The sequence below is a fragment of the Cupressus sempervirens genome, chromosome 9, assembly GCF_028749045.1.
Source record: "Cupressus sempervirens isolate cs-2001-9-10 chromosome 9, ASM2874904v1, whole genome shotgun sequence".
Lineage (NCBI taxonomy): Eukaryota > Viridiplantae > Streptophyta > Pinopsida > Cupressales > Cupressaceae > Cupressus > Cupressus sempervirens.
The window spans coordinates 713,763,935-713,789,852 of record NC_143126.1 but is presented as its reverse complement, the minus strand read 5'-3'; the positions used below and the strand labels follow the sequence as shown (position 1 = coordinate 713,789,852).

Below are 25,918 nucleotides of genomic sequence, written 5' to 3'. Positions count from 1 at the left end.
TTATTATTAACAGAATGGCGTAGCCAACTAAGTCTTTGTTCCATTGAGTTCTGTGATTGAAGTAATTTAGTCTTCAACACACCAATGTTACCAAGTTAACAGTACCAAAACTACAATCACTCATCTCTTGTAGGGTCATATTTTATATTCATAATCATTGTAAAAAGATGAATATTTGCTATTCATGTTTTGACAAGAACTGAAATGAAACAAAAAGCAATGATCTTCTCTCTCAAAAGTACAAAACAAATGCAATTATAGGACTTGTCCTAAATCAATATTCAGCTATATGTCCACTGAAAAGACAACGTAACTTGAAATGGTAATGTATTTATAAAAGCCGGCTCATATTCTCAATGCACTTCCATACGATCTTGAAATAGAACTTCATAGGGCTGTTCACACACTATCGTAGTGGTTTCACATATATTTGTGTCAGTAATATTTTTATATTACATTTAAAGAATGCCAAGCCTGGGCAGCCAGCTAGATTATTGCTTAAATCCTATAAAGACAGATTTTATTACTACAATTTAACTGTACAATATTGGATCATTCTGACATTTACAGTAAGATAAAATTCAAGAGGTTTAATAATACCTATTGGATTTAATAAATACCACATGAACATAGCTTTGGATATAAGAAATCAAAGGACATCGGGTTCATCTGATTTCAGAAATTTTGCGTACTCTTGTTGCACCATTTCACCACCATGCACAGGATCAAATCCAAGCCTATAGAAGCTGCATAATATAGCATAACAATGCTTGTACTTAGCACTTATACATAGATTCCAAATTCTTATTGATAGAAACAAGTAGAAGATAATTTCCACAGCAAGTCAAATTATGATATTGCTATCAGGATTTAACAGTGTGATTTTTGAGTCAAACTCATTGACACATGTTTCATGAGTAGTGATTCAACATGAATCCATCTCTCATGAGAATAAATGGAACACTTAGCACTCATTGGATCTAGGTGATGCTCACAGGGGTGAAGCACCAGGACTTACTGGGATGTCACCCATCCCAGTAAGTCCTGGTGCTTCACCCCTGTGAGCATCACCTAGATCCAATGAGTGCTAAGTGTTCCATTTATTCTCATGAGAGATGGATTCATGTTGAATCACTACTCATGAAACATCCCAGTAAGTCCTGGTGCTTCACCCCTGTGAGCATCACCTAGATCCAATGAGTGCTAAGTGTTCCATTTATTCTCATGAGAGATGGATTCATGTTGAATCACTACTCATGAAACATGGGTCAATGAGTTTGACTCAAAAATCACACAGTTAAATCCTGATAGCAATATCATGATAGAAACAAACCAAACAGACAATAATAAAAATTCAGAAGTCTGTCAAATTGGAGTTACCTTCCATCAAGGCCAACAATGATAATTGTGTTCTTTTTATGGCCAAATGCTACAAGAAATTGCAAGCCCTCAGGCAAGTGGAACTGAGCAAAAGACCACTGGGAGCTAAAATATTTTGGCAGAACTCCTGTGCATTATAGTAGCTAGTTAGCACACTTTTGACAACTATGGTATAAACAGCTTAGAATAAATTCTTGTCCACCACTCATACAATTGAACCATTCAAACTCTGATTGTTACCTTTCATAAAAGAAAGTGAAGAGCCAGGGTTAGCTCCTGGTGAAGGAACAACTAGATTAACATTAGAACCATTTGTTCCTGAAACCCCTTGCATGCCTTCACCAATCCTTGGATCTTCTGCCATCCGTGGTACATTAAGGCCAAATATATGCACTGTTCCCTTATCACTTGAAACTGCTAACCATTGTGCATTGGAAGAAAATGCGACACTATAGATTTCTGCCCTATCAGCACCTCGACGAACCTGCATAATGCATTAAATTGCATGCAAGCTGAAATCAGCAAATTTCCTACAAATAATAACATTGGAAAAAAAACTATATAGTACAATTTATTAATAAATCACGTTCAAGTCTAACCATGTCAATGTAGATAAGCTTTTCAGCTAATAACTAGAGCAAATGCTGCGAATCGTTGCCCAAAAATATTGGCAAACACAGAACAAGCGAAAACAAACATACAAAATAAGGTTGCAGCTCAGAAAATGTAGTTACACAAGTAAAAGTTTCATATTTGTCATCTAGCCTTGTGATACTAGAGATGATACCCATAACAGAAAAAGTTTCCCAGAAATAGCAAGTAAAAGCAAACCGTCAAAAAGATGATATTTCAAACTACAGAAGCTATTTAGTGGCAAATACAAAATAAGGACATATGTCATCAAATCTTGAGAGTGCGCGATGTATTTCATGATATACTATGAAACCCATCCTGCGAATCGTTGCCCAAAAATATTGGCAAACACAGAACAAGCGAAAACAAACATACAAAATAAAGTTGCAGCTCAGAAAATGCACTTACACGAGTATAAGTTTCATATTTGTCATCTAGCCTTTTGAGTACTAGAGATGATACCTATAACAGAAAAAGTTTCCCAGAAATGGCAAGTAAAAGCGAACCTCCAAAAAGATGATATTTCAAACTATGGAAGCTATTTAGTGGCAAATACAGAATAAGGATATATGTCATCAAATCTTGAGAGTGCGCGATGTATTTCATGATATACTAGGAAACCCATCCTGCGAACTGTTAACCAAGAATATTGAGAAACACAGAACAAGTGAAACAAACATACAAAATAAGGTTGCAGCTCAGAAAATGTACTACAAGTGAAACAAACATACAAAATAAGGTTACAGCTCAGAAAATGTACTTACACGAGTAAAAGTTTCATATTTGTCATCTAGCCTTGTGAGTAATAGAGATGATACCTATAACAGCAAAAGTTTCCCAGAAATAGCAAGTAAAAGAGAACCTTCAAAAAGACGATATTTCAAACTACGGAAGCTATTTAGTGGCAAATACAAAAGAAGGACATATGTCATCAAATCTTGAGAGTGCGCGATGTATTTCATGATATACTAGAAAACCCATCCTGCAAATCGTTGCCCAAAAATATTGGCAAACACAGAACAAGCGAAAACAAACACACAAAATAAGGTTGCAGCTCAGAAAATGTACTTACACAAGTTTCATATTTTTCGTCTAGCCTTGTGAGTACTAGAGATGATACCTATAACAGCAAAAGTTTCCCAGGAATAGCAAGTAAAAGCGAACCTTCAAAATGATGATATTTCAAACTATGGAAGCTTTTTAGTGGCAAATACAAAATAAGGACATGTCATCAAATCTTGAGAGTGCGCGATGTATTTCATGATATACTAGGAAACCCATCCTCGATACAACTGGGTGAAAAGCCAATCACAAAATTATTAGTAGTAAACTAATCAAATTCACATGCAAATAGTTGTTTCTCTCTACTCGCAAATAATGCAACTCTGTATTATATGTTTCACTCTGTTTCCATCTGAAGCCACTAATAAGTTTCAAGAGGATTGGAATTCCAGGATCCAATAAAATCCATGGAAGTTTTGGTCTTCATTCCCTTTCAAGGAAATATCTATTGGACAATTGAATTTCCACTCTTACCGAACACTGAAAAATATTACAAGTTACTTAAGTTTCAACAGATATAGGATCCCTAACAAACCAGAAACAGTATTGATGGACCTATAAAATTATCCTCAAATGCAGATACAATGTTGCCTGGATGTATTTTATAGCTCTCTCATCCTCCACCAACCACTTCCAGCAACCTGGACTTGCAATTAGCCTCCAGTTGACTGATACCCCATTCTTCCATCACTCTCAGAGTTTCAACAGTACAGTTCATATGACTGACCCAACAAACATTTTACTATCCCTTGTGAAGCAGGAACTACGGGAGTCCTCTTTTAAGGCCAGGCCTCTCACAGAGACAATCTGCCAAGAGCTTCTGCCCCAAGGAAAGTCCTATTGCCCTAATTCTGCAGCCTGATAAGTTGAACTCCAAAAATATAAATCAGCAATTGAGTGCACACAGCCAACCTGTTCATTATGCATATGGCTACACATCCTCGAAACATGTTCTTGGGCTTAGAAGTATTCAGATGATATTGAAATTATTTCTTTCAGTCCTGGTTATTTCTTTGGAATTTTCCATCTGAGATTGAGAGTAAATAATCCTCTACACCAAGCCTGAATTAACAAAGAATGAGGATAGTTTCTTCCAAATTGCCAGTTAGGACCAAGATGAATAGCCTATCCAAAGGAGTTCTAAAAACAAATCCATCATCCAAAAGAGTTTTTTTTCTAATGTCTGTATTGCAAAAAATTTTACAAAAATTTCCACAAACCAATGTGACTGGATCAGGGCCAAACCTGTTAGAAAATTGTAGCTTCAATCGGATTACTTTAACTGATGAAAGCAAATGCTTAAAATATAAATTGACAATGAGCATTTAATCTCTATCCATTCAGTATTCTAATCTGAGAATACGATTATCATTGTGCATGATCTATAATTAATAATAATGCATCTATACATTTAATTATATATATTTATAAAACATCTGCATCTATACATTTAATAATAATGCATCTATAATATATTATTATACATATTTATGTATGATCAGGCTTAAAGAAGTAATCATGGATCATGCCTTTATTAGTATCATATTTATTATGATTATCAAATATACATATCGATCAATGTAAGATCATTTGTTTAAAGAGACAGGATTATCATGCAAAACATGTCTCTATATGAACTAGTCTCACATAGAGACATGTCCCTACAGGTGGTATGTCTCTACCACCCTGCATATATGCAGACCAATCTCCAAGTCATTTTGAGGTAAAGAAATAATCAGTGCCAGTTCATGATGAAGTACAGAAATAATCCGTGCCAAGTCAAGACATTGCAGCAATACCTCTTTCAACAATCATTATCAGTTCATATACACATCACAGTGATATTGTGCCTTCATACTGATTGATGTTATCAAAACATATATTGAAATGATATTGATACTAAGATCAAAGCAGATGAATATCAGCAAATATCTCATTGTTTGATATTATTTTTGTTTTTTATATTCTTATCAATAAGAGAACATTAAGAGAAGCATCCAATCTGCATATATATACCTGCAAAATTCAATTAAATACATTAGCATATAAATCTGATCAACCTTAACAAAACCCTGTCAGGTTATCCTGATGATTTTTCCAAATGTTTGTCATGCAATCTACTTATCAACTCCTTACTGTTACACAGGCCAGATGATATTGTTATATTAAACAGAGGAATGAGCATTCCTCACATAGCTTTACCAAGACGTTTCTAAAAGAAACAATCATTGACAATAGGTAGAATAGGAAACTTTCCTATAGAGACTATAGATGACTAGATGACCATTAAAAAAGCATTCTATATTTAAAGATATTATCCTAATACCCTCTCTTAATAGTCATTGTATGGATGTCTGAACATTCTGTGGTGGCTGAGACTCCCTGTATCTGCAAAATGTTACGGACCAAAAACTTTTGCAAAGGAGTACCATGACACTGAACAGACAGCAAGAAGCATGTAACTGAGGTACCCAGAAAAATCTGATGAAGTCCCAGTTAAGATCTCAAAAAACCCACCAAGAAATTGTAATTAATTTTTCAAAACAGCATGAAAAAAAGAGATTTTCGAATGAAACCCTGGACAACTGCAAAAAAAGTAAAAACTCAAAAAATTGCAGATAAGCTTAGAACGATACTGCAGGTACAAATGGCCACAGGAGTTGCGGAAAACAAGACAGGTTTAATGGAGATGGAACACGAATACCATGTTACACAGGCCAGATGGTATTTTATATTAAACAAAGGAACAAAATATAGATTTATAAAGACGTTTCTAAAAGAAAAAAAATGATGACAAAAGGTAGAATAGTAAATTTTCCTGTGCGGACTAAAGACGGCTAGATGATTGTAAGATATTATACTAATACTTATGACGTAGCTAATAAAAGATTCATCATTTTCATTGTGAAAACTTGTAGGAAAAAAATTGACTCCAAAATATTAGACATGCAGTCACCGTTTGGTGCCTCTGCTTTGGCCAGCTCTTCTGTTTGTATGCTCAGTCCCATAAACCGTGTTGGTTTTTCGTGGACATTAATAATATTATCTTATCTTATCTTATCTTATCTATTTATCAACTCTTTATCACATGATGTCAAATATCACAGCAGAAGAGATTGCATTATATGTTTTGTCATTGATGTCAACATATTTCTTTTTTTGACAGTGTTACTGTTGACAGTTTATTCTGTCAAGAGATTGGATCTGCATGATTTATGTATTACCAAATAGATGGGGTGCAGTTGCAAATGGACTCAAAATGTTTGTATTTGATAATTCTTGAATTGCAATTGTTAATGTTGAGATATGTGCAAGTTATAATGAATTTACCAATTTCTGGTTATAAGTCTTTTCCAGTTATTCTGGTGATGACAATGTTGCAGTATTTGGATCGGTGTCAATTGGTTATGCAATATTTCTTGTTGCTAACCTAGTGGTACGCTCAGGTCTTGGGTGTGTGTCCTCAACCAAGGTAGTTCATGATTTTGAGATTGGCAGGCTACTTTTTTTTATGACAGAAATTGCCTACCGATGTTTGTGATGAATAGCGCAGAGTCTTTCGTACATTCAAGCACAGAGATTACGTAATTGCTGTTGTGAAATTCAATGATATTTGTTATTGTCCATTAATGGTGTCCTATTCTTGTTATTAGATTGCACTGGCTTATGTGATCAGATTTAGAACATTTCATGAAGCATGTTCTAATGTATTCCCAGTCAATTTGGTTGGTTAGTGTGTTGAATTGGATTCCGAACGCAACTCATGGATAGTGGCATGCTCAAATTATTTTTTATGTCCTACCTATGTCCCAATCGACATATCTTGGATTGTATAGGTGGTTGTGACATATTAATGTGGTTATGGTCTTGATCTTAGCCAAGGAACTTTCGTGTTGATGTATTTGATAGAAAGATGAAAGCATTTTGTATTTGTGCACAGAGGATGATGCGATAACCATATGAGATGCATAGGTTTGGAGCAAGTTATATATGTAACTGAGAGAAGAGGTATGAGTGGAATCTGTTGAGATAGAGATTTGATGTACTTTATTTGAGTTGTATTGGCATATCCGAGATGCTATCAGTCAATTCATAATTTAGTGAATTGTTGTCCATTCCAGCATTGTTTCCCTTGTTATACTCTCAGGGTTGTTGCCCTCTTGTGTTTATTTGAGCAGCGAGCTCTAGATAGTGAGTCTGAAAGCATTTGCATTCCCATGTACCTTTAATAGGGTTTATCTGCTAATACATTATCTAGTGTTTTGATCCTCACTGTGGTTTATCCCCTAAAGGGTTTCCACATAAAAATCAGGTGTTGTGTTATGGTGGTGGTGTTTTCTTTGCTTTAATGCTTTGGCAAATGATTTTAAGGATCAAGTTTTATTGCAAAATTGCTTGTGGTTAAGTTGATTCGCCATTTTCCTTAAGTATTGCCAAATACAACTCTTTGGCTTCCACAATGTGTGCAAACTTTGACATGTGTGCATGCAACATAGTATTTAATAAAGTTCATAAATCTCTAATTAGAGACTGTGTCGAGAGAGAGAGAGAGAGTTGAACACTAAAACATCACAAATTTGTCAAAATATCTTTTAAAATACAAATGAAAATCTTTTTACTGTATTACTGTTTTTAAAAATCCCATATGGAACATATGGCCCAAAAGGTTTTTTTCGTTTTTATTATAATCATAGGAGTAATTGGGAGCCACACTCCCCCAGCTATGTATAGGGGCATGCCATTTTATCACATATCTTTATAGCTGCCAATAAACCAATGCAAAGTTCTTGATGTTAAAATTGTGTGAATGATAATATAAAAAAGCTACACCGTTCTTTTATTATGCATGCCACATTCCCAAGACAAACTCACAAGCTTTTGGCACTTCTCCAGCAGTTTCTGGCAAGTTTGAGTTTCCCACCCACCAGCCCTCATGTACAAATTGGCAAAGTTACTCGGTTTTTTTGCTATGATATATGGATACAATTCTTCTGCCAAAATCTATTCATCCCAGCCTCCCCAACGTATGTCCATTGTTCTCATGTTTCCTATTCTTCATTAGTGTCATACTTTCATTCCATATTCAGAAATATACTTTGGCGTGGCACAAAAGAATCTAAAATTCCCTTTTCTGATTTGTAAAAACTACATCTTCTAAATCTTGGGAAGCCGAGGTTCAAAGAAAGGAACCAAAAGCAGTGTTTCCCAAAAACATGTCCCTAGAGTTTTGGCTCATTGCCTAGAACAAAGGCACCACAAGAGAAATGCAACATCCCCTCATTTGTATTTGAGTAAAAAATAACAATGAAATTATAAACCTGTGCCTAAACCTAGAAGGGAAACTCACCAAGCCCCACACATAAAATATTTATATATTATAATTCCTAGCTTGTGCTCTATCTGAATCACCAAAAAAGAAAGAAAAGATAAGGAAGAGATACATTCCCATCTTCAAGTTGCTATTTTACTTTATTTTTATTTATCTAAAATAATACTAAAAGAGAAAGAGACCCACCTATGGGCTTTCTCAGGTAATCCTAATCAATATGTAACATTGGAAGTCAAGGGGGAGAAACCAGAGAGAGGATGGATAAATATTAATTTTGATAATGCCTTAAAAGCAAACCCTTGTCCCTCTAGAGCTGCTGGATATGTGGCTCGTGTGAAGAGTAATCACATGAAGCCATTGCCTGTTTAATGATTGTCATGTCATTAATGCTGGAGCCAATGGCAGTGATGCTGGCCAATCTAAGAGGTAGATGTTCAATGGAGGTGGCAGAATTTTGTAAGCAAGCATTTTTGGGCTTCTAATCAGTGTAACACCAGTACTGCAGTACGTTCAGATGGGGGGACGATGGGACGAGTTTCCGGGATGGGGAGAAAATGGGCCTCAGTTTCGGGACGGCCAGGGGACGGCAGCAAGTGGCAGACAGGGTAGGTAGAGGTGTTGTATAGTACATGTATAGAACTTGAAATGCTAGTTATGAAACGATGTTTCAGCAGAACATACCAAATTAAATACTCAAATATAGCAAACTTGCAACATGGACTAGAATCGTTGAAGATTCAATATAGTAACATATTACATACCTATTAGTAACATTCAAAAATCAGAATTCAAATAGAAATCTGAAATTCAAGTACTCATCCTAGGGGCAGCATGGTTGCGGAATGGTGGGGGTGGGGGTACTTGAGTACTCAAGTACCCATTGCAGGGACGTCTCAGACAAGTAGTTCGAGGTTTGGGAGGGGGACAGGGTAAGAACATAAAGGACATACGAGGTGGATTGAATTGATCACTGGATTTACTTTTTCATTTTCCATTTTCATTTTGTAGTTGGTGTGCACAGTTGGTGGCCGAAGTCTAAGCAGAAACTTGTGAGAACGGAGGCTAATTTCACCCTCCTCACAACGAAACAGCAAAAAGATTTTTTAAGGAATATCTCTAAAAAGAGGCTGAAGAGTGTTTTTGCCTTGGATTAAATATTTTTTTGCAAACTACTGAAGTCGGAATACTAGACATTGTGTCTGCATTCATGGGATGGGTACTAAATCTTGGCACAAAGGAGGAGGTGTTCTGTGTTATGAAAACTTGTGTGCACCCGGAGTGGTGTTGTGCGTTGGTTCCAATGTTGGCCATGGAGGATTGGTGGCCATAAGAGCAATTGGAGGAGGATTGGTGACCAGAAGCAGCAACACAGAATTCAGCCTTTCTTGGTGATGAAATGAATTATTGAAGTCGGATCTGTCTTTACACTGTCAAAAAGGAATATAAAATGTCCTATTTTTCCTGTAAATGGCATATGAAACAAGGATGGCATCCAATGGCCAAAGCCTTCTGTTAGTTGGTGGTTCAAGGATAGATACAAACTCCATCCCAATTACTAACCAAGGGATTTCAAGGTTTCCTAGATATTCTGTGTGAAATTCAGATGTAGGGCTAAGAATGTTGAAGAAGTCATCAGCATCATTGTTAAAAATTAGGTTTTGAAAGGGCCGCAAAATCAAAACCACTGTAGGTTGGTTATAGTGGAATATTGAAGGATAATGGTAGCAGCCCTTCTGGTGCCTGTTGGACATATTTAGACATTATGAACAATCAAAATGAAAGAAGAGTGAAGTGCTCAGCACATCAACAAAGACAGCTTGTACACTTCGAAAAAAAAAAATTAATGAAATTTCTGTCTATATACTTCACTAGAGCCTAGAAAACAATTCGGTGAGAAGCCATCAACATAATCATCAATGGGGACTCAGCCCCTTTTCCCTGGGTGGGAAACAATAGTGTAGGGTGGGAGGAAGAGAAAGCAGTTCGGGGGGCGTTCCGACTTTGTGCACATGGGCATCGATCACTAGAAGCGAAGATAGATTCACCAACACTAAAGCGAGACCCTTACCCTTATAATAGTAGGGGCCATAGACTCGGTCAGGAACCCTATGATTTAATCAAAGCAATCAGGAAGAGATGAAATGTCAAGCCAGAAACAATGATGTGTAAAATCATACAATGAAATGAAATGTTGTACAATGAAACTGCAATACAAAAACGATAAAACACAGAGAAGTCATACAATAAAGTGTTTTCATTGTACAATGAAACTCCGACAGGAATTTGATAAAACTCTAGTTGGCATACGGTTTTAATCAATGCACTCAGGAAAGGTCAGCCAACAAAACTAGTCCTCAAATAACATCCATAGGGAATCCAAAGATCAAAAACTCAAAGAAAATTAAAGTCTTTGTAGCCCAGCGTATAAGAATACGTGATAATGTAGCTGCATAAGATGAGCATTATTGGAGTAGAACTAATAATTCAGTAGACTCATTTCATTTAGCTTCTTAGGCCCCAAAAGATTCACAGTTCAGATGTAAACTTTCTGTAAGTTAGTTCCTGGTGGTTAAGATTCCTTTACGGAAATCTATCTAAAGATTGTAATGCACCAACATTTGGAAACAGTGAGAGCTGCGTGACTGAGTTTGATGCTTAAAAGAAAGCCGGCTAAGAAAGAATTGAAGCAAATTGCAGGTCCATCTCACAGGGCTTGCAGTACAGAAAATTATACTTCATATAAAAGTACTATGCGGGCACAGCATTGACAGGACTCTAAAGAAGCAAGTCCATCCTTATTCTGTTGACAACCTAAAAAAGCTTAACTTTGCAGAAAATATTTAATTAACAACGCCGATAATTGAAATGGCTATTATGCTTGGAGAACTGTCCTGGCAGCTACAGTTAACAAAGTTAGATTGCTCAAATGGAGAGGACGTCCTTGATGGAAATGTACTGGAATGTGATCAACAGTCACTAACAAAAAATTGGCCTCAAGGATCCCAAGTATTCCAAAAAACACCTGAAAAAATACAAAGGCTCATAAATAATTGCACTGTGGACCACTTTGCAAAAAACTAGCAAACTTCTTACAATCAATACAAAATTAAGATGGAGGGCAGTCTCACCTTTGAGAAGGCCATCTCCAAAACATTATGAACACAACTGTGATGTATCAAAATCAATGTGCCTGTGACTAGGCACCTTTCTGCCAAACTGGTCTTTCCAATCCCTGATCCACCAGACATCTGTAGCATTAAAAATGTATTTATGCAGGGAGATGTGGAGATGACAAACTGTCTGTTGTTGGGATACTGTAGCTGCACTTCTCTTGATCATTTTTATTCTACAGTCTTATAGTTTCGCTTTCCATTGAGCTTTATGAAGTAACTATAGATAGAATAGAAGAGTAATACAGAACAGAAATGAAAAGAACCTCAGTTCTGAATTATTCACTTCCTGATTTCTATATGAGGCTGTTACTGATAATTTGTTCAGAATAACTGATTTCAGAGATTTGAATTCAAAAATTATATAATTTAATTAACAGTGATTGCAAATTGGATTGCTTATATATCAGCAAACCAAATAATAAAGAAAACAGAGTTCTTGTGTATCAATCTGTGCGGCATTATTCAAGACATACATTAATCCAACCATCCATATACATCAACCCAGAGAGCTTACAAATTTGAACTATCCCGTGAGATAACACAGGTTGTGAATGCGGCTAGGAACAGGCTTAGCCAATATGATAACAATTAGGCACCTTGAAGTGGCACTCTTGTCTCCACTCGTAAATATCTTTCCCCTGCCCCTCATGTGTGTGAACTTTGTCTAGCTCAACAGTTCCCATGACTCTATTACCTCAATCCAGGTTGATCAGCGCTTTTCCTCAGAACCAGTCAATCCACCTTTAATGTAGCGAGTCCCTTCCTTCCCATGACTGGATGATATCAATGTGTATTCAGCACTTAGAAAATGTAGGGATTTTGTCTAGGTACCTTCCAAGAATTGTGTCGTAGTTCAGTGTTCCACAAGGATGTATCCACCACCAAAAATAACTAATGTTCCCTGTAGGGGGGCATTTCCAAAACATGGGCTTCTGGGCAATCATCCCCAGCACTTGCATTACCCTTGCCACCAAGTTGCTTGCTTCATAACACATCATTACCTAGTGATTGCAAAATTTAACTTTGTGAAAACTAGTTGGGCTTTCATGAGGCACTCATAATTCACCTCTATTTTTATAGCAGCACCACCCCACACCATGGCTCTACCATTGTCCCCGCACCTTTCACAAGCTTAGGTCCTTGGTCCCCCAGACCCCAATACCCGTGTCCTCACATTCCCCTCTCAGAAAAATCCATGAGCATAAGAGACCAAATGTGAACGATGCAAAATGTTCAAACTTTGGTTCCAAATATATGCAACTAAATGCCGCTGTCTCATATTGAAGTGATGGCCAAAATACCAACAAGTCAGCCCAAAAGAAAATAGTCATTCTTTGTATCCTTAGAATGCTACATCTATATAGTGTATTTATCCCTTTTCCCAACACCTGTGTCTTGGTTGCGATAGATCCCTATGTGTGAAATGTAGCTTTTTCCTTTAAAGTTTCTTCTTTAGCAACTCTGATTGCTTTGTCTTAGGAGATAATACCTTTGGAGGTGGCATGCTCTTTTAAAATGGTCCGTTTGGCAAAATAGGAGGTACTTCCTTCGAATAGAATCTATCCTAGACACTAAATCTTTTAAATTAAGAGCAATCTTTATAGCTTCTTGCAATGACTTTGAATCAAATACACTTCAAAAACTTTTGAGAGGTTCATCTCAGCCTTCCATGAACAAGATTGGGCATTCTTTTTGCCATATAGAGAACCATTACTGCAAACCTCTAAAACCCTGCAAAATAGCCTTCTACTTTACCTTCTTGATTCAGCAATGATTAATCATGAAAATGAATTTTTGGATCCCATTTATCAAATCTCTGCCAATCTTTGGCTGGAGTTTTACAAAATGGTGATTGGGACATGCCATTGGGTTACCATACCATGAAACCATTCATGAGCCACGCCTTCAAAGATCCAAGGAGGAAAATTTGATTGCCTCTTCTTCCAACATTGGATTCAACGAGAAGTATGTGTCTGATTTTTACAACACCACCATTGCTGAACAACTACCACATCCATCAATAGAGGGATTGTCAATCTTTCTCAAACGGAATTGAATGTCCTTTCTGCTCTTCATACCTTCTCCTTATAAACCCATTTGTTGTCTTCATCTCATAGAATTCTGTGGAAGTCATGTTTCTACATATGACAATGCTGTAAAGCATAAGTACGCATGATTAGATCTTGTCATTTTGTTCTGTCCAAGTGGCTCTCCCTCCCTGCATGCTGCCCCTCTTTCAAGAAATTTAACCCTTAAAGTTTATGTTTGCTGTAGCCTTCTCACTACCAGTAACACCACTCAATTGATGGTTCAATCCTCCTAGAAGTTGGACCATTTCCACCATGGTACCTCTCATGCTAGACAGAAACTCTTTGGTTTCTTCGATGAATTCTTGAGAATAGTCTTCCTATTTGTCTCCCATGACTTTCTCATTTTCCTCTCATTGTTAATACACTCATGAATCACACACTATTTATGGTATCAAAGAAAACAAAAATCACTACTGAGACACAATCCTCAATGGCTATCTACAGTATGATGTTGGAATGCATCAATAAGGTCTCAATTGATATCAGTTTTTTTGTTTTCAAATCTTTGGAGAGAGGAACCTCTAGCGGATGACTTATTAACCTAGAGAGCAGGAGTGCCTGTAACCATTCACAGTTCTGAGTATTGCAAGTTTGTATTGGATAAAAGGCCTTGGTTTGATGGCATATCTGTTTATTTAAAGCTCCTCGGTCTCCTCTCGAATACAGTTCTTCTGAGTATTTGCCATATTGATATTTTTAGGGCACTATCTCACATCGTCTAAATCAATTCATTTCATGTCTCTTTGTTGCAATATATAAATTATAAAGGGATTCCTGAGCATTGTGTGCATTCAACTCTGGAACGATATCATTGGCTATCAGACAAAATCTGTCAATGATATTTGTGCCCTTCGTACCAAAAGAAGATGGGTCTGCAAAGATAGCAGTCCAAATGTTGATTTCTCTAAATCCCGGACTGCTTATGGGTCACTGCTTCCCAATTCCCTGTGATGGCAGGGTTGTCGGACAAGGCTGTTAGACCTCAGCCCATCACAATGTTGTGACTGCAGGCTCCCATGATCAGCAAAATCATTTGATACAGATCAACATGATATAAGATTTGCTTCATATGACTATGATCTTTGGATGCTCTTTCAGAGGATCACAATAAACCATGCAGATGTCCTAGCTTGCTAAAAAGTTTGCAACATACAGTTAGAAGCTTTCTTTTGTTTTTTGATGTTATGTTTTTCTATGTAGGAGTGGACCCACACCCCACAGCTTATCAATCAAACTTGGGACTATAAGACTTCCGTAAATTTTACAGTTTTCATATCGTGTTTATAAATGTAAGAATTTGGATTAAGGTTTGATAGCATGTAAGAATTTGGATCAAACTTTGATACTGTGTAAGAATTTGCCCAGAGAGTTAGACAACTAGCAAAAATAGCTGCCCTTGCAATTTTATATACAAAGAATCGGTCATCAAAGTACCCCGGTACAAGTGGCATAGATCTTCGGGCTGCCTCACAAAAAACGAAGGCAATGAAAAAATATGTCAAGATCTAAAAGCACAATTAATACAAGAAAGATAGGATAAGATATGATCCTTAATTGACAGAATTCAACAATGATCAATAACACTTTAAGTCCAATTAATTACAATATAGATGCACCTGAATATAAAGGCAATGAATGATAACTGAAGATATACAAGAGGTAGGCTATCAACAACACAAGGTGGAATCACATATTCATCAAAGGTTGATCATCCTCTATTGAACAATTTAGTATGTGCAAACATGTCCAACAATGAAAGGATGATAATGTGATAAGAGCACTAAAGGTGGATCTCACACATAAACTGAAAAGAGGTAGCAACAATAAGCACCTAAAGTCGAATTCTCCTACATCATTTGCTTAAATAGGATGCAAACTACTTTATAATGCATTATCCTAATGCAAGCTTCAGTAAAATTTAATTACACCAACACCCCCTTGACTGCAACTCAAGGGAATGCACTTAAACTGACAATGCTAAATGACAATGTAAGATGGGTACACCACCACCTTCCTTAAAGTGCAACTTAGGGAAATGCACTTAAGTCTTATACTCACAATGCTAAATGACAATGTAAGATGTCTCCTGCCTACAAGGTCATGTTAGGTGCCCATGAACAATATGTAAGAGCAATGCAATGCAATCTCTCATACAGCAGAAAAAAAGAGAACGGCATGGGAAAAATTCCACCAAAAACTGAGATCTATCCCCCAAAACTAAAAACTAACACCAACAGTAAAAATAAAAAGTTTAGGAGATTCTGCCCAAAATCAAAAACAATTGCACTCAAAAAGGAGTTTGTATGACCAAGTTATGGCCCTCCAAAGCTGGACAACAATGGTGTGGGATCCAAATTTGCAAACATTACTGACATTAACAAAACTACTCGTCCAAATTTGACATCCCAGCGATCATCATAATAGAAGAAAACCTGCCAAGGATAACAGCTAGATGATTGTCAAATAAAATATCATAAAATGATAACTTGAGCATTACATTAAATTTTTTACAGTCAAATGACCGTCAAAGCAAAATTTAATAAGCCATGGAAGGCGGCCAATCACTATCAAATTGAGATACATAAACATCTGCATCAGAAAAAGAAAAAAAAACCTGTATAGGTGATTATAGTTGGAATCCACTACATAAGTTGCTTCCCTACCTGTGGAACCCCATGGGGATTGAGCATGGACCTGTGGTGTAATCTGGGATGCACCAAATCCTCTTCCCAGTTGTTTGATGGTATACTTGACCCTATTGAGTTGAGGACAGAGCCCTAGTGTAGTATGGGATGCACCAAGTCCTCTTCCCAAGTATCTGTTAGTGCAAAGGACCAGAGAAAGGATTGGGACCCATGGCGTAGTGTGCAATACACTAACATTTTCTCTTTCGGATGTGCTATGGACGGGGGATGGTTAGCCATTGTACATGAGCCAATCACCATTTTATCTATGATGTCATTATGATCCAATAACTAGTTTCTTTATGATTCATGTATGAGTCAGTCACTACATTATTGATGATGCTTGCATGAACCAGTTACTAGTATCTTTTTGATTCATTTAGGGGGCTATTAGTATTGTCCTGTGATGTGTGTTGGATCTACTCATTGTATATATGATGTAGGGTAAAGTTATCCATCTTGTGTACCTATGATGAGCATAAGCTAGTCCTCTCTGTATATGCGATGCATGCTAAAAATGATTGTAATATGATTTGTAATATGACCCTTGAGCATGTGTATGTTGGTACAACTAATGATGGATATGGAACCAACGCTTGATGAAAATGTATATCTATCATTGTAATGGGACTACATTTAAAGAGTACACGTAATTAATAGTCATGGTCAAAGCAAGATTAGAGATCTCATCAAGGGGAGAGAGTGAGTGTTAAATTTATTAGCTACATACGAAATTCTGAGTAAAATGATTTATAAACTGTGCACATACACTAACATGTTTCAGAGAACTTTTAATTGGTTTTATTTATACTGACAGCATTCCAGGAGTTAACGTAATCAACTTGTCTTCAGCGAGGGTGACTTGAAGTTGTCAATGATGTTTCATCTCCGGTTGGCTTAAGGCATGATATTTGCCTTGATTACGTGTGCTTTCTGACATCGACTACAGTCAGCATGTCTTATATAACATATAAGACAAAGCTTTCCTCATCCAAACAGTGCATAATAAAGGGAGGATATTCATATTTCTATTGCCGTTAATAGCCTCGCGTTTGTTATTCAAGAACACGCATATATATGTTTGGCAGTTGTCACTGAAGAATCTTTATCAGCAGTTACTGAATACATATGGCCCTTCATTCATGGGTCCCGTCGTTCAAGACAGACCTCTGGATTTCTTGCATCTGTACAATAACATTTGATTTGTTGCTTCAGTTGGCGTTAAAAGGTTGCTTCAGGCTGCTACATATAAATATATTTCAAAGATTTCTATATAATGATTGATCGAAGATTTGCTATGATTGCTGGAATTGTTTCTTGGTGCCATCATTCAGGTCGTAGCAGGTTGTATATTGGTATTACTGTTTCTTCTCATAAAACAGTAATTTTGATTGATGCTATCAATCGAGAGAATATCTAGGCAGGGACATCAAGAGTGAACCCTCATGGCTTAGGTTTAGGCCTAGGGATGACCCTAGTTATGGAAACAAAACAATATCATGGGTTAGCATGAAGTGTGATATCAAGTTATTGCCACCATGGTGAATGGAGGAGTTTTATAATCACCACTTCTAAATTGAATGGAAGTTGCTTGGTTGATTAAGTTAATGGATGATGTTAATTTGTGAAAAAGAAATTGTAGTGGCAAAGGGGTATTTTACAATTCTCTAAATGTTTTATAATTGGACACTCAACTACACAAGTACTTGCAAAGAACATTGGATAGTTAGCATTTTAGAAACCATAATTAGAACTACAATTTTGTAATATTATCCCCAAGAATCTCAACCAATATACTTCAAACCAATAAGTTATCAATACCCAAAAAAACAGAAAAAAGTTGTTCCATAAAGAACGAAACCAGTAATAATTATATTGTAACTAATGACATTTCCCCAATAATTTCCAGAAAGCAAAGAAAACAGTAGCAAATGCTGTTTCATATATATTGACAACCACAAAAACTATGACAGCAGAATTAGAATTAATATGATTCCATAGAGGAGATGAATGTTCCCATGGTGGAGAAGCGTGCTCAAAGCCACATAATTGAAATTATATGCTTAAATGCATAGCTTCTTGAATGTTTAATCAAGCAAAATACCACACCAAATCTGGTAGTGGCTTTAGCACAATGGACTGGCCTTGTGTGACAGAGAGGTGCCCCTAAATTGTGGAATCCAGGTTGGATGATATCCTACTAGAAATTTAACAGTCAATAGGAAAAATACTGTGCTTTGCAAAGGCTGAAGTTATTATTTTTGTAGGCATACGCTTTTGCACAGCAGTCTCTACAAAACTCGACAGAACAAAGTAAGGCCAATGTTGTCCTAAATAAAGACGTTTCTATAGCGATATCCAGAGAAATCCAGAACAAATTCGAAGGAAATACAAATGCCGATGCTGTTAGAAATATAAAATTTCCCGAGGATATATCCAATAAAGCGAAACAGATAATAATATGAATTTTGTTCAATACATTATTTCATATCCAAAATACTATTTACTTCTAGGCCATGACCAAGCCAGACGCCAATTTTTTTAATAAGGCCTCCCTACAAATCTTGTCATTTACCTTATAAATTGTTTAAAATTTGCACCGTTGGAATGAAGAATCACGACCAAGCTTCATCGCTAAGATATAAAATTTATGACCAAGCCCAGCAATAAACTCGGCAACAAGTGTATTGAAGCCAATTGGTTATCTAAACCTGAAATAACAAGAGACAACTAATTCACGGAGAGAATCTATACGCACCTCTTGCAATCTGGTTCCGTCAAGCGTGTTGAAAATCCGAACAAGAGTCCCTTTAGTGCTAGCAGTTGCAAGGAGACCTCCATCAAGAGTGAGGGTGAAGCATGAAATGCGAGAATCATGAGCCGAAATAAACTTAGTCCTCTTGAGACCATAGTGCTCAACCCTCATCTGCCCCTTGTGCAAGCCAGGGCAGGCCAATACAAACGAATTAGACGCATGAGAAATAGCGCACAGACCCTTAGGGTTCGCAATTGTCTCAATCTGATGCAACAGCTTCAAATCCCCGAAATTGTACACATAAATCTTGTGCTCCAGAACCACAACAATACGGTCCCGTCGCAATTTCACGGCACGAACCTCCGACCGAAACGACAATTCCCCGATACACTGGCTCTGATGATCGTCCCATATCATGACCTTATTTGGGGGAAATTGGGGATTCGAACCCCCACCAACTAGGGCCAAAATATTGCACCGGAATAACATCTCGACGATTCCAATTCCGCCACCATTGTTGAAATCCCGCCGGAATGTTTCTCTGAAAGGATCGCAGTTATATATCTGGAAGCCCTGCTCTGTGCCAACGGCAAAACAACCAGAGTCCTGGTTGAATCCTGCGTACAGCACTAAGGCGGTTTCGGGATTGGCGGCTTCTGGAGAAATTGAAGGATCCGAATCGCAAGAGGGGTCGATTGTCGGGGAACTTACCCTGGTTGGTGACGACACAGTTGCCATTAATGGAATACGCTATCAATCAAATCCCATAAAACATAAACACAGAATCACTTCAGAAACACCATGTTCTGCAAAGACCGCAACAGGAGAAACACGCAATCACTCCCGAAACAAATCTTAAACGCCTCCGAAAGCAATATATAGAATTGATAACAAATTTTACAGATTTAAATCAAACCCTAACTGAAATTTTCTGATCGATAATAAACCCTCATCTCTGAAAACGAATTCGTACTACAGACGGAATCATTTGAGATTACTTGGAGCCTCATGATCGATGTGAATAATGTTGCGTAAGGAATGATTGAATATAATTGTTATGTATGGTAGATTGAGCTTATTAGTTCCTGCACTTTTCCTTTTTAATTTGGTGTCTAATTACAACATTTTATTATTCAATTATTTTTTAACTATACAGTTTTAATATTTATTATATTTAATATAATTCAATACAATATATTTATTGATAATTTGAGTAGTTGTTTTGTGCTATACTAAGGAGTGCAACTCTTTCTTTTATTTTTGTCCACTTAAAATATTTTATTATTCAATTACTTTTTGCAATTATAAAGTTTTCATCTATATTATATTTAAAATAATTCATGAAAAATATATTTATCTTTATTTGTTTGTCTAATCAAAATAATTTATTATTCTTTTTTTTTTCAATTATAAAGTTTTCATCTATATTATATTTGAAATAATTCATAACCAATCAAAACAATTTATTATTCAAGTATTTCTTGCAACTATAGAGTTTTCATCTATATTATATTTGAAATAATTCATAAAAATATATTTATTGACAAATTGACTTGTTGTTTTGTAGGGCTCTTAATTATTTATACACAAAATGCATCATATTATTTTAGAAACTTTATACATTTTACAATTGCATAAAATTCATATTATTTTCTTCTATTGGCAAGAACTAGACGCTTTGCATCCTTGTTCAATTAGGTTTAATTAATGGCAAGGCTTTGCAAACAAATTCCTTTATTTCATTAAAGAGAGGGAGATGGTACCCAAGAGGATGAGTCCTAAAAAGGGAGTTGGTACCTAAGAGGAGGCTTCCTATACTTTTAATCTATGGTTCATGTGCAAGGAAAAATTAGGGTGCACTTTAAAAAATTTGGAATCTATTTTAATGATTTAGGAAAAAAATATTATTATAAGATTAATTGAAATCTTTATTGAATGGTAGTAGTTCTTATTAGTTTGGGAGGAGACCTGTGTTTTCACCTAGTGTATTTGTATTAGTCTTTCCTTTAGAAAATGTAACATTAAGCCTAACTTAAATGTTTGTCCATATTTTTTTATTAATGACAATTTTTTCATGAATTAAAGCTTTTCTATGGTTCCTATCTAATTTCCTTAATGACTTCAAACAATTATCATAAGAAATATTATAATTTTTTGGGTTGTTTTGTAGACTAGTCTTGAGGCACATTAATGGTGCATTCAATGCACTAGCTTTTGTCTTTCTCCTTGTGCCTTGTGCTTTTGTAGACTAGTCTTGAGGCACATTAATGGTGCATTCAATGCACTAGCTTTTGTCTTTCTCCTTGTGCCTTGTGCACACAGAAAACAAAATGAGTTGTTTTAATTAGCAAGGGCTTTTTGATATTTCGTTCACCAAACATCTTAGAAGCCTATCTTTGATACATGTGTGCAATAATGTGAAGGAAATGCATATTCATTGAGAGCATGTATGAGAAGGGCAAAAAATGGCTCAATTATTTTCCTAATAAGAGCAAAAAATGGCTATTATTTCTCTTAATATATCCCTTTCCCTTTGTTGTTGTTGAATCCATGCTTTTTACTTGTATATTTACTAAGCTTTCTTTTCACTTGATACTTTCTAGACTTTTTGTTACTAAGAATACCAGAAACAATCCAAGCATTCACTTGTCTCAAGTATGACATACACTTTAAGGAAGATGGGCAAATTTGGTCATTTTGTTCATTGTTGGTTCCTTCTTTGTTTAGAATTTTGACTTGCAATGATTTCTTAAGAATTTTTTTATTAATTGCAACAAATTTTTATCTATGTTAATATTTTATAGTTGCAGTCAGATAAAACATGAGAACAACTCATTTATTAAATACTGTTATAGAATGTGTGTGTGTGTGTGTGTGTGTGTGTGTTTTTTTATATTTATATATCTCTATGGTATGATTATAAATCAAAGATTTTGTATATTTTCTCATTAATTTACATCGATTACATTAGACACGATTGCATGTGTTTATAAGTTGATGTGTGCAAATAGACATAGGCAAGTTTTGTACCTACGAGTTAGCATGACTACGTCGGATATATTGTCGCCCTATCCTTTCCTACCCACATGTAATTAGTGTAGAATTTGATGATGAACAAATTTATAAATCTCTGGATATCCTGCATGCAAATAACCTGTTACGAGGAAGAAACAAAGGCAGAGAGAGGGAGAAGGATTTACTCAATAAACAAGAAGATTGAATTTACTTGTGTAAAAAACAAAATGAACGAAATTACAATCAATCAATCAATCCTTATGAAGGAGATCAAAACCCTAAAAGGAAAGCCCTAAGAGGAAAAAGCCATTTAATAATTACTAATTAATTATTAAATGTGAATGCAAAAAAACATAAAGGAGAAATCTTAAGAAGGGAGAAAAGGTAATTTAATAAATCAAATGAAATTAACCTTTTTCTCTAACAAATAGATGCCCCTCTCATCTAATACACCTATCTTATCATATGCATGTGACATGCATTTTGCCTCATGTTGACTAAATTATATTTTCTATTAACCCATCAAATAAACCTTGTGACAAGTCGATGTGATGTTTGAACGTAGGGGTGTGCGTGGGGTCACGTCCCTTAGTACTTGATCCCTTCTTTTATATATGACAATCAACATTGAGAAGGCTATTACATCATACTTTTGAGCATCCATTGAATAAAGAGATTCATATAAATACTTCTATATTAAGGTGGCGGCAAATCAGAGACATTGATTATTTCAAAGTTATTGATATAATATTAAAGAGAATATATATTGGAGTATATTGAAAGATATTTACATAAAGAGAATTGTAAGGCCCTTCCCCCAATGCTATATTATAAACCCTAAATAACATGAATATGGACTAGGAAGCGTAAGGAGGTGAGATGTCATGACTTTGTCTATCATGCATGGAATGTAAATTATAGACTATTACCATACACCTTATGATAGGATGATGATAAGAAGGTTTTGGGATTTAGGTATGTCATGATTGGCATCCTTCTTATTAATATTGGACCTAAGATCTTATTATATTGATATACATTGTAGTCATTATTGTCATAAGTATCATATTCAATATTTTATCCAAAAACTATGCCAATGGATTCATAGTATGTTATGATCTATTAGGGTAGTTGTTGTAGGAGGCCACTGTGGAAAGCTGAATTAACACCCACCCTTGCAAGTACTAATAATAATTATAGACATAAATTATTATCAATTTAGAAAAGGCTTACTCAATAGAGCTTGACATAATGTAAATATTATAAGAGAATTGTTGTACAAACAATATTAGTGAGTGATGATTAAGATGAAAATATAATATATTGACTAACACATACAATGGGTTTACCTAATGACCGATTTTGAACCTATGCAAACATGATTTTGAAAACATCTTAATTTCCTAACATTAGTGATTTTAGGGACATGTGCCTTATCATGTAATATCTCATAATGATAGTGAGATGGTGTTATTAATCAAACTATATTTAATTTAATCAAGTATACTAGTTGTGATGATTACATTTTGGTGGTTTTGATCTAAGGTACATAATCAGAACTAATTTTCATGTTGGTTGATTTAGCAATATAGATTCAACATTTTGTCATTATGATAGGAAATAGATTATGATGTGATGCAAAACATTAAATTGATTATGATGATTTATGATAAAATATGAAGTGCAAATTTTGATAGTTTAATGTTTTGAATGTTTATTTGAAATGATTAAGTAAAGGAATTCCGTTGAAATTATGTTAATATGGATTACCTAACATTTAGATTCATATGCAATTATTATATGTATTTCATATGACCTCCTTCGACTATTGATGCTCAGTTTAGTGTGCAGGAAGAGGAACCATGAAAATCTTTGGGGGAGAGAAGTTCCAAACCTATGTGAACATAGTTTAACCAAGGCGAATCTTTGGAAGATTCAAAAAGCCTCATTGTAATGTATTTTATTTCGTAAATGTAAGTTTGGTGGTGTGTGAAATTTTTAATCTCAAAGATGCATTAGGGACATGTCATGATGATGTGAAATGTGATTTTATGTGTCACTTGACACTTGTAGATTTTGAGTGTTAATGACATATCATCTAGGGTTTTGGTCATGGTGGCATTTTACCCTAAAACTTATTACCTTGTTAATGATTAAGTAAACCCACTTAACAAGGGGTAGGATGGGTCATCATCAAAGGAAATTCAAATTTAGACTTTACTAGGGTTTTGAGGGGTCATTAGGTGGTCCCAAAGTGTCTTTTATGTAAAAATGAGCTACCCATATGATAGTATAACATGTTAGGGACCTAATTTTGACCATAATAGGGTCTAGATAGCCTATGGGGGCCCTCTACCAATGCCTTCTTTCACCAATTCGAAAATGGAGTTGTCACATGTGTTATTTCCCATGTTTCCACTAAGTCAAAATAACAAACTTAGGTGGAGACAAGTTTTTAAGAGGAAGTGGCTTGGTGTTTTTACTAAAATAGTTAGTGGAAAGCCCTTTTTAGAGAGCCTTAGACAAACTAGTGGGTTGTTCACCCACTCTCTAAGTTTAGAGACAGTTAGGGTTTTGGAGGGAGGCTAAGGGAGCTCTACACCAACTATCATTTTTCATTAGCTTGGACCAAGGTTGGTGCTCAAACCATGACCCTTTTGTTTTAGTATTTCATAATGAATCTACAAGCATGGAGTATGATTATGAATCATGTGTTGTATTGCAACCCTTGTGTTGTGTTGTGATTTTGTATTGTGTTCATGCATTTTCTTGATTTTCTTCTTAGATTTCCTTGTTTTGTTTGAATGTTGAAATTGTTAATGGGTGTGAAGGCTTCACTCACCCTTGGGAGGGAAGAGAAGCCTTGGGTGAAGGGGTTAGTTGGGCTCAACATTGTAGTTGAGAAAATCTACCTCATGATGAGGAGTTGTTCTTTCTTTCATGGAGTATGGGCTCCATTAAAGCCATATGCCTTTTGTTGTTTTGGAGGTATAAGTGTATGTGTAAGGAGGAAGAGATTTTCATGATAGCCTTGAGAGGAAAAATGCAATTGCAGTATGATGTTGTATTAAGGATATGACATTCTCCTCTTTGAAGAGTCCACCTTCACCCAATGTTTTTATGATTCCAATGGTGAATCAATGTGCAAGCCATGGGAGGGGATTGTTTGGTGTTATGTTGTGTGTTTCATGCACATTGGCAAGTGATGAGTGTCTGTATCCCATTTGGACCTTGTTTCCCTTGCTCGGTGGGTGGCTTCGTAGAAGCCTAGGATGGGAGGTGAGCCTCCATGGTTCTTGGTTTTGTGTTGTGGTTGCAGGTTGTGAGAATGGACCCTATGAAGAAGTTGTGTTTTCTCCTTGTCAATGTTGAAAAAATAAAAATCAAGAGTTATGTCATTGTGTAATGTATTTGAAAGCATGAAATCCTCATTATGTCATTGTATATTGTATTGAAAAAAAATAAAAACGGAAACCCATCACTTGTGTTATTTGTGTATATTGTATTATAATAGTGAGGTTATCACCTTGTGTACATTGTGGTGAGTAAATAATCCACGAGGAGAAAGAAGAAATTTGGGGGATACGGTCATATGCAATTGTAGTGCAAAATCCTAGATTGTTGCATCTAGATGTAATGGTAAAGGGGAGATTGATGTATCTTAGTTTGGGTATGGAAAGAATTCATTTTCGAGATAACCATTTATTTTGATACCCGAGGAACATATATGTTGTTTCATTTTACTCATTTGAAGTTAAGATCAATTCAAGATAATGTTTATCCAAGGGTTTGATTTT

General features: G+C 35.8%; 1 protein-coding gene across 1 annotated transcript; it reads right to left on the bottom strand.

Annotated features, from left to right (window-relative positions):
- Nucleotides 1-310: 310 nt before the first annotated feature.
- LOC149540712 (autophagy-related protein 18a-like) lies at nt 311-20,139 on the bottom strand. The gene is made up of 4 exons (XM_089801807.1): nt 19,110-20,139; nt 1,621-1,864; nt 1,381-1,507; nt 311-746 (listed from the first exon to the last, which is right to left on the bottom strand). Exons 1-4 carry the CDS (start codon nt 19,842-19,844, stop codon nt 650-652), a joined length of 1,203 nt encoding a protein of 400 aa, XP_089657933.1. The 5' UTR covers nt 19,845-20,139; the 3' UTR covers nt 311-649.
- Between the last annotated feature and the right edge of the window lie 5,779 nt (nt 20,140-25,918).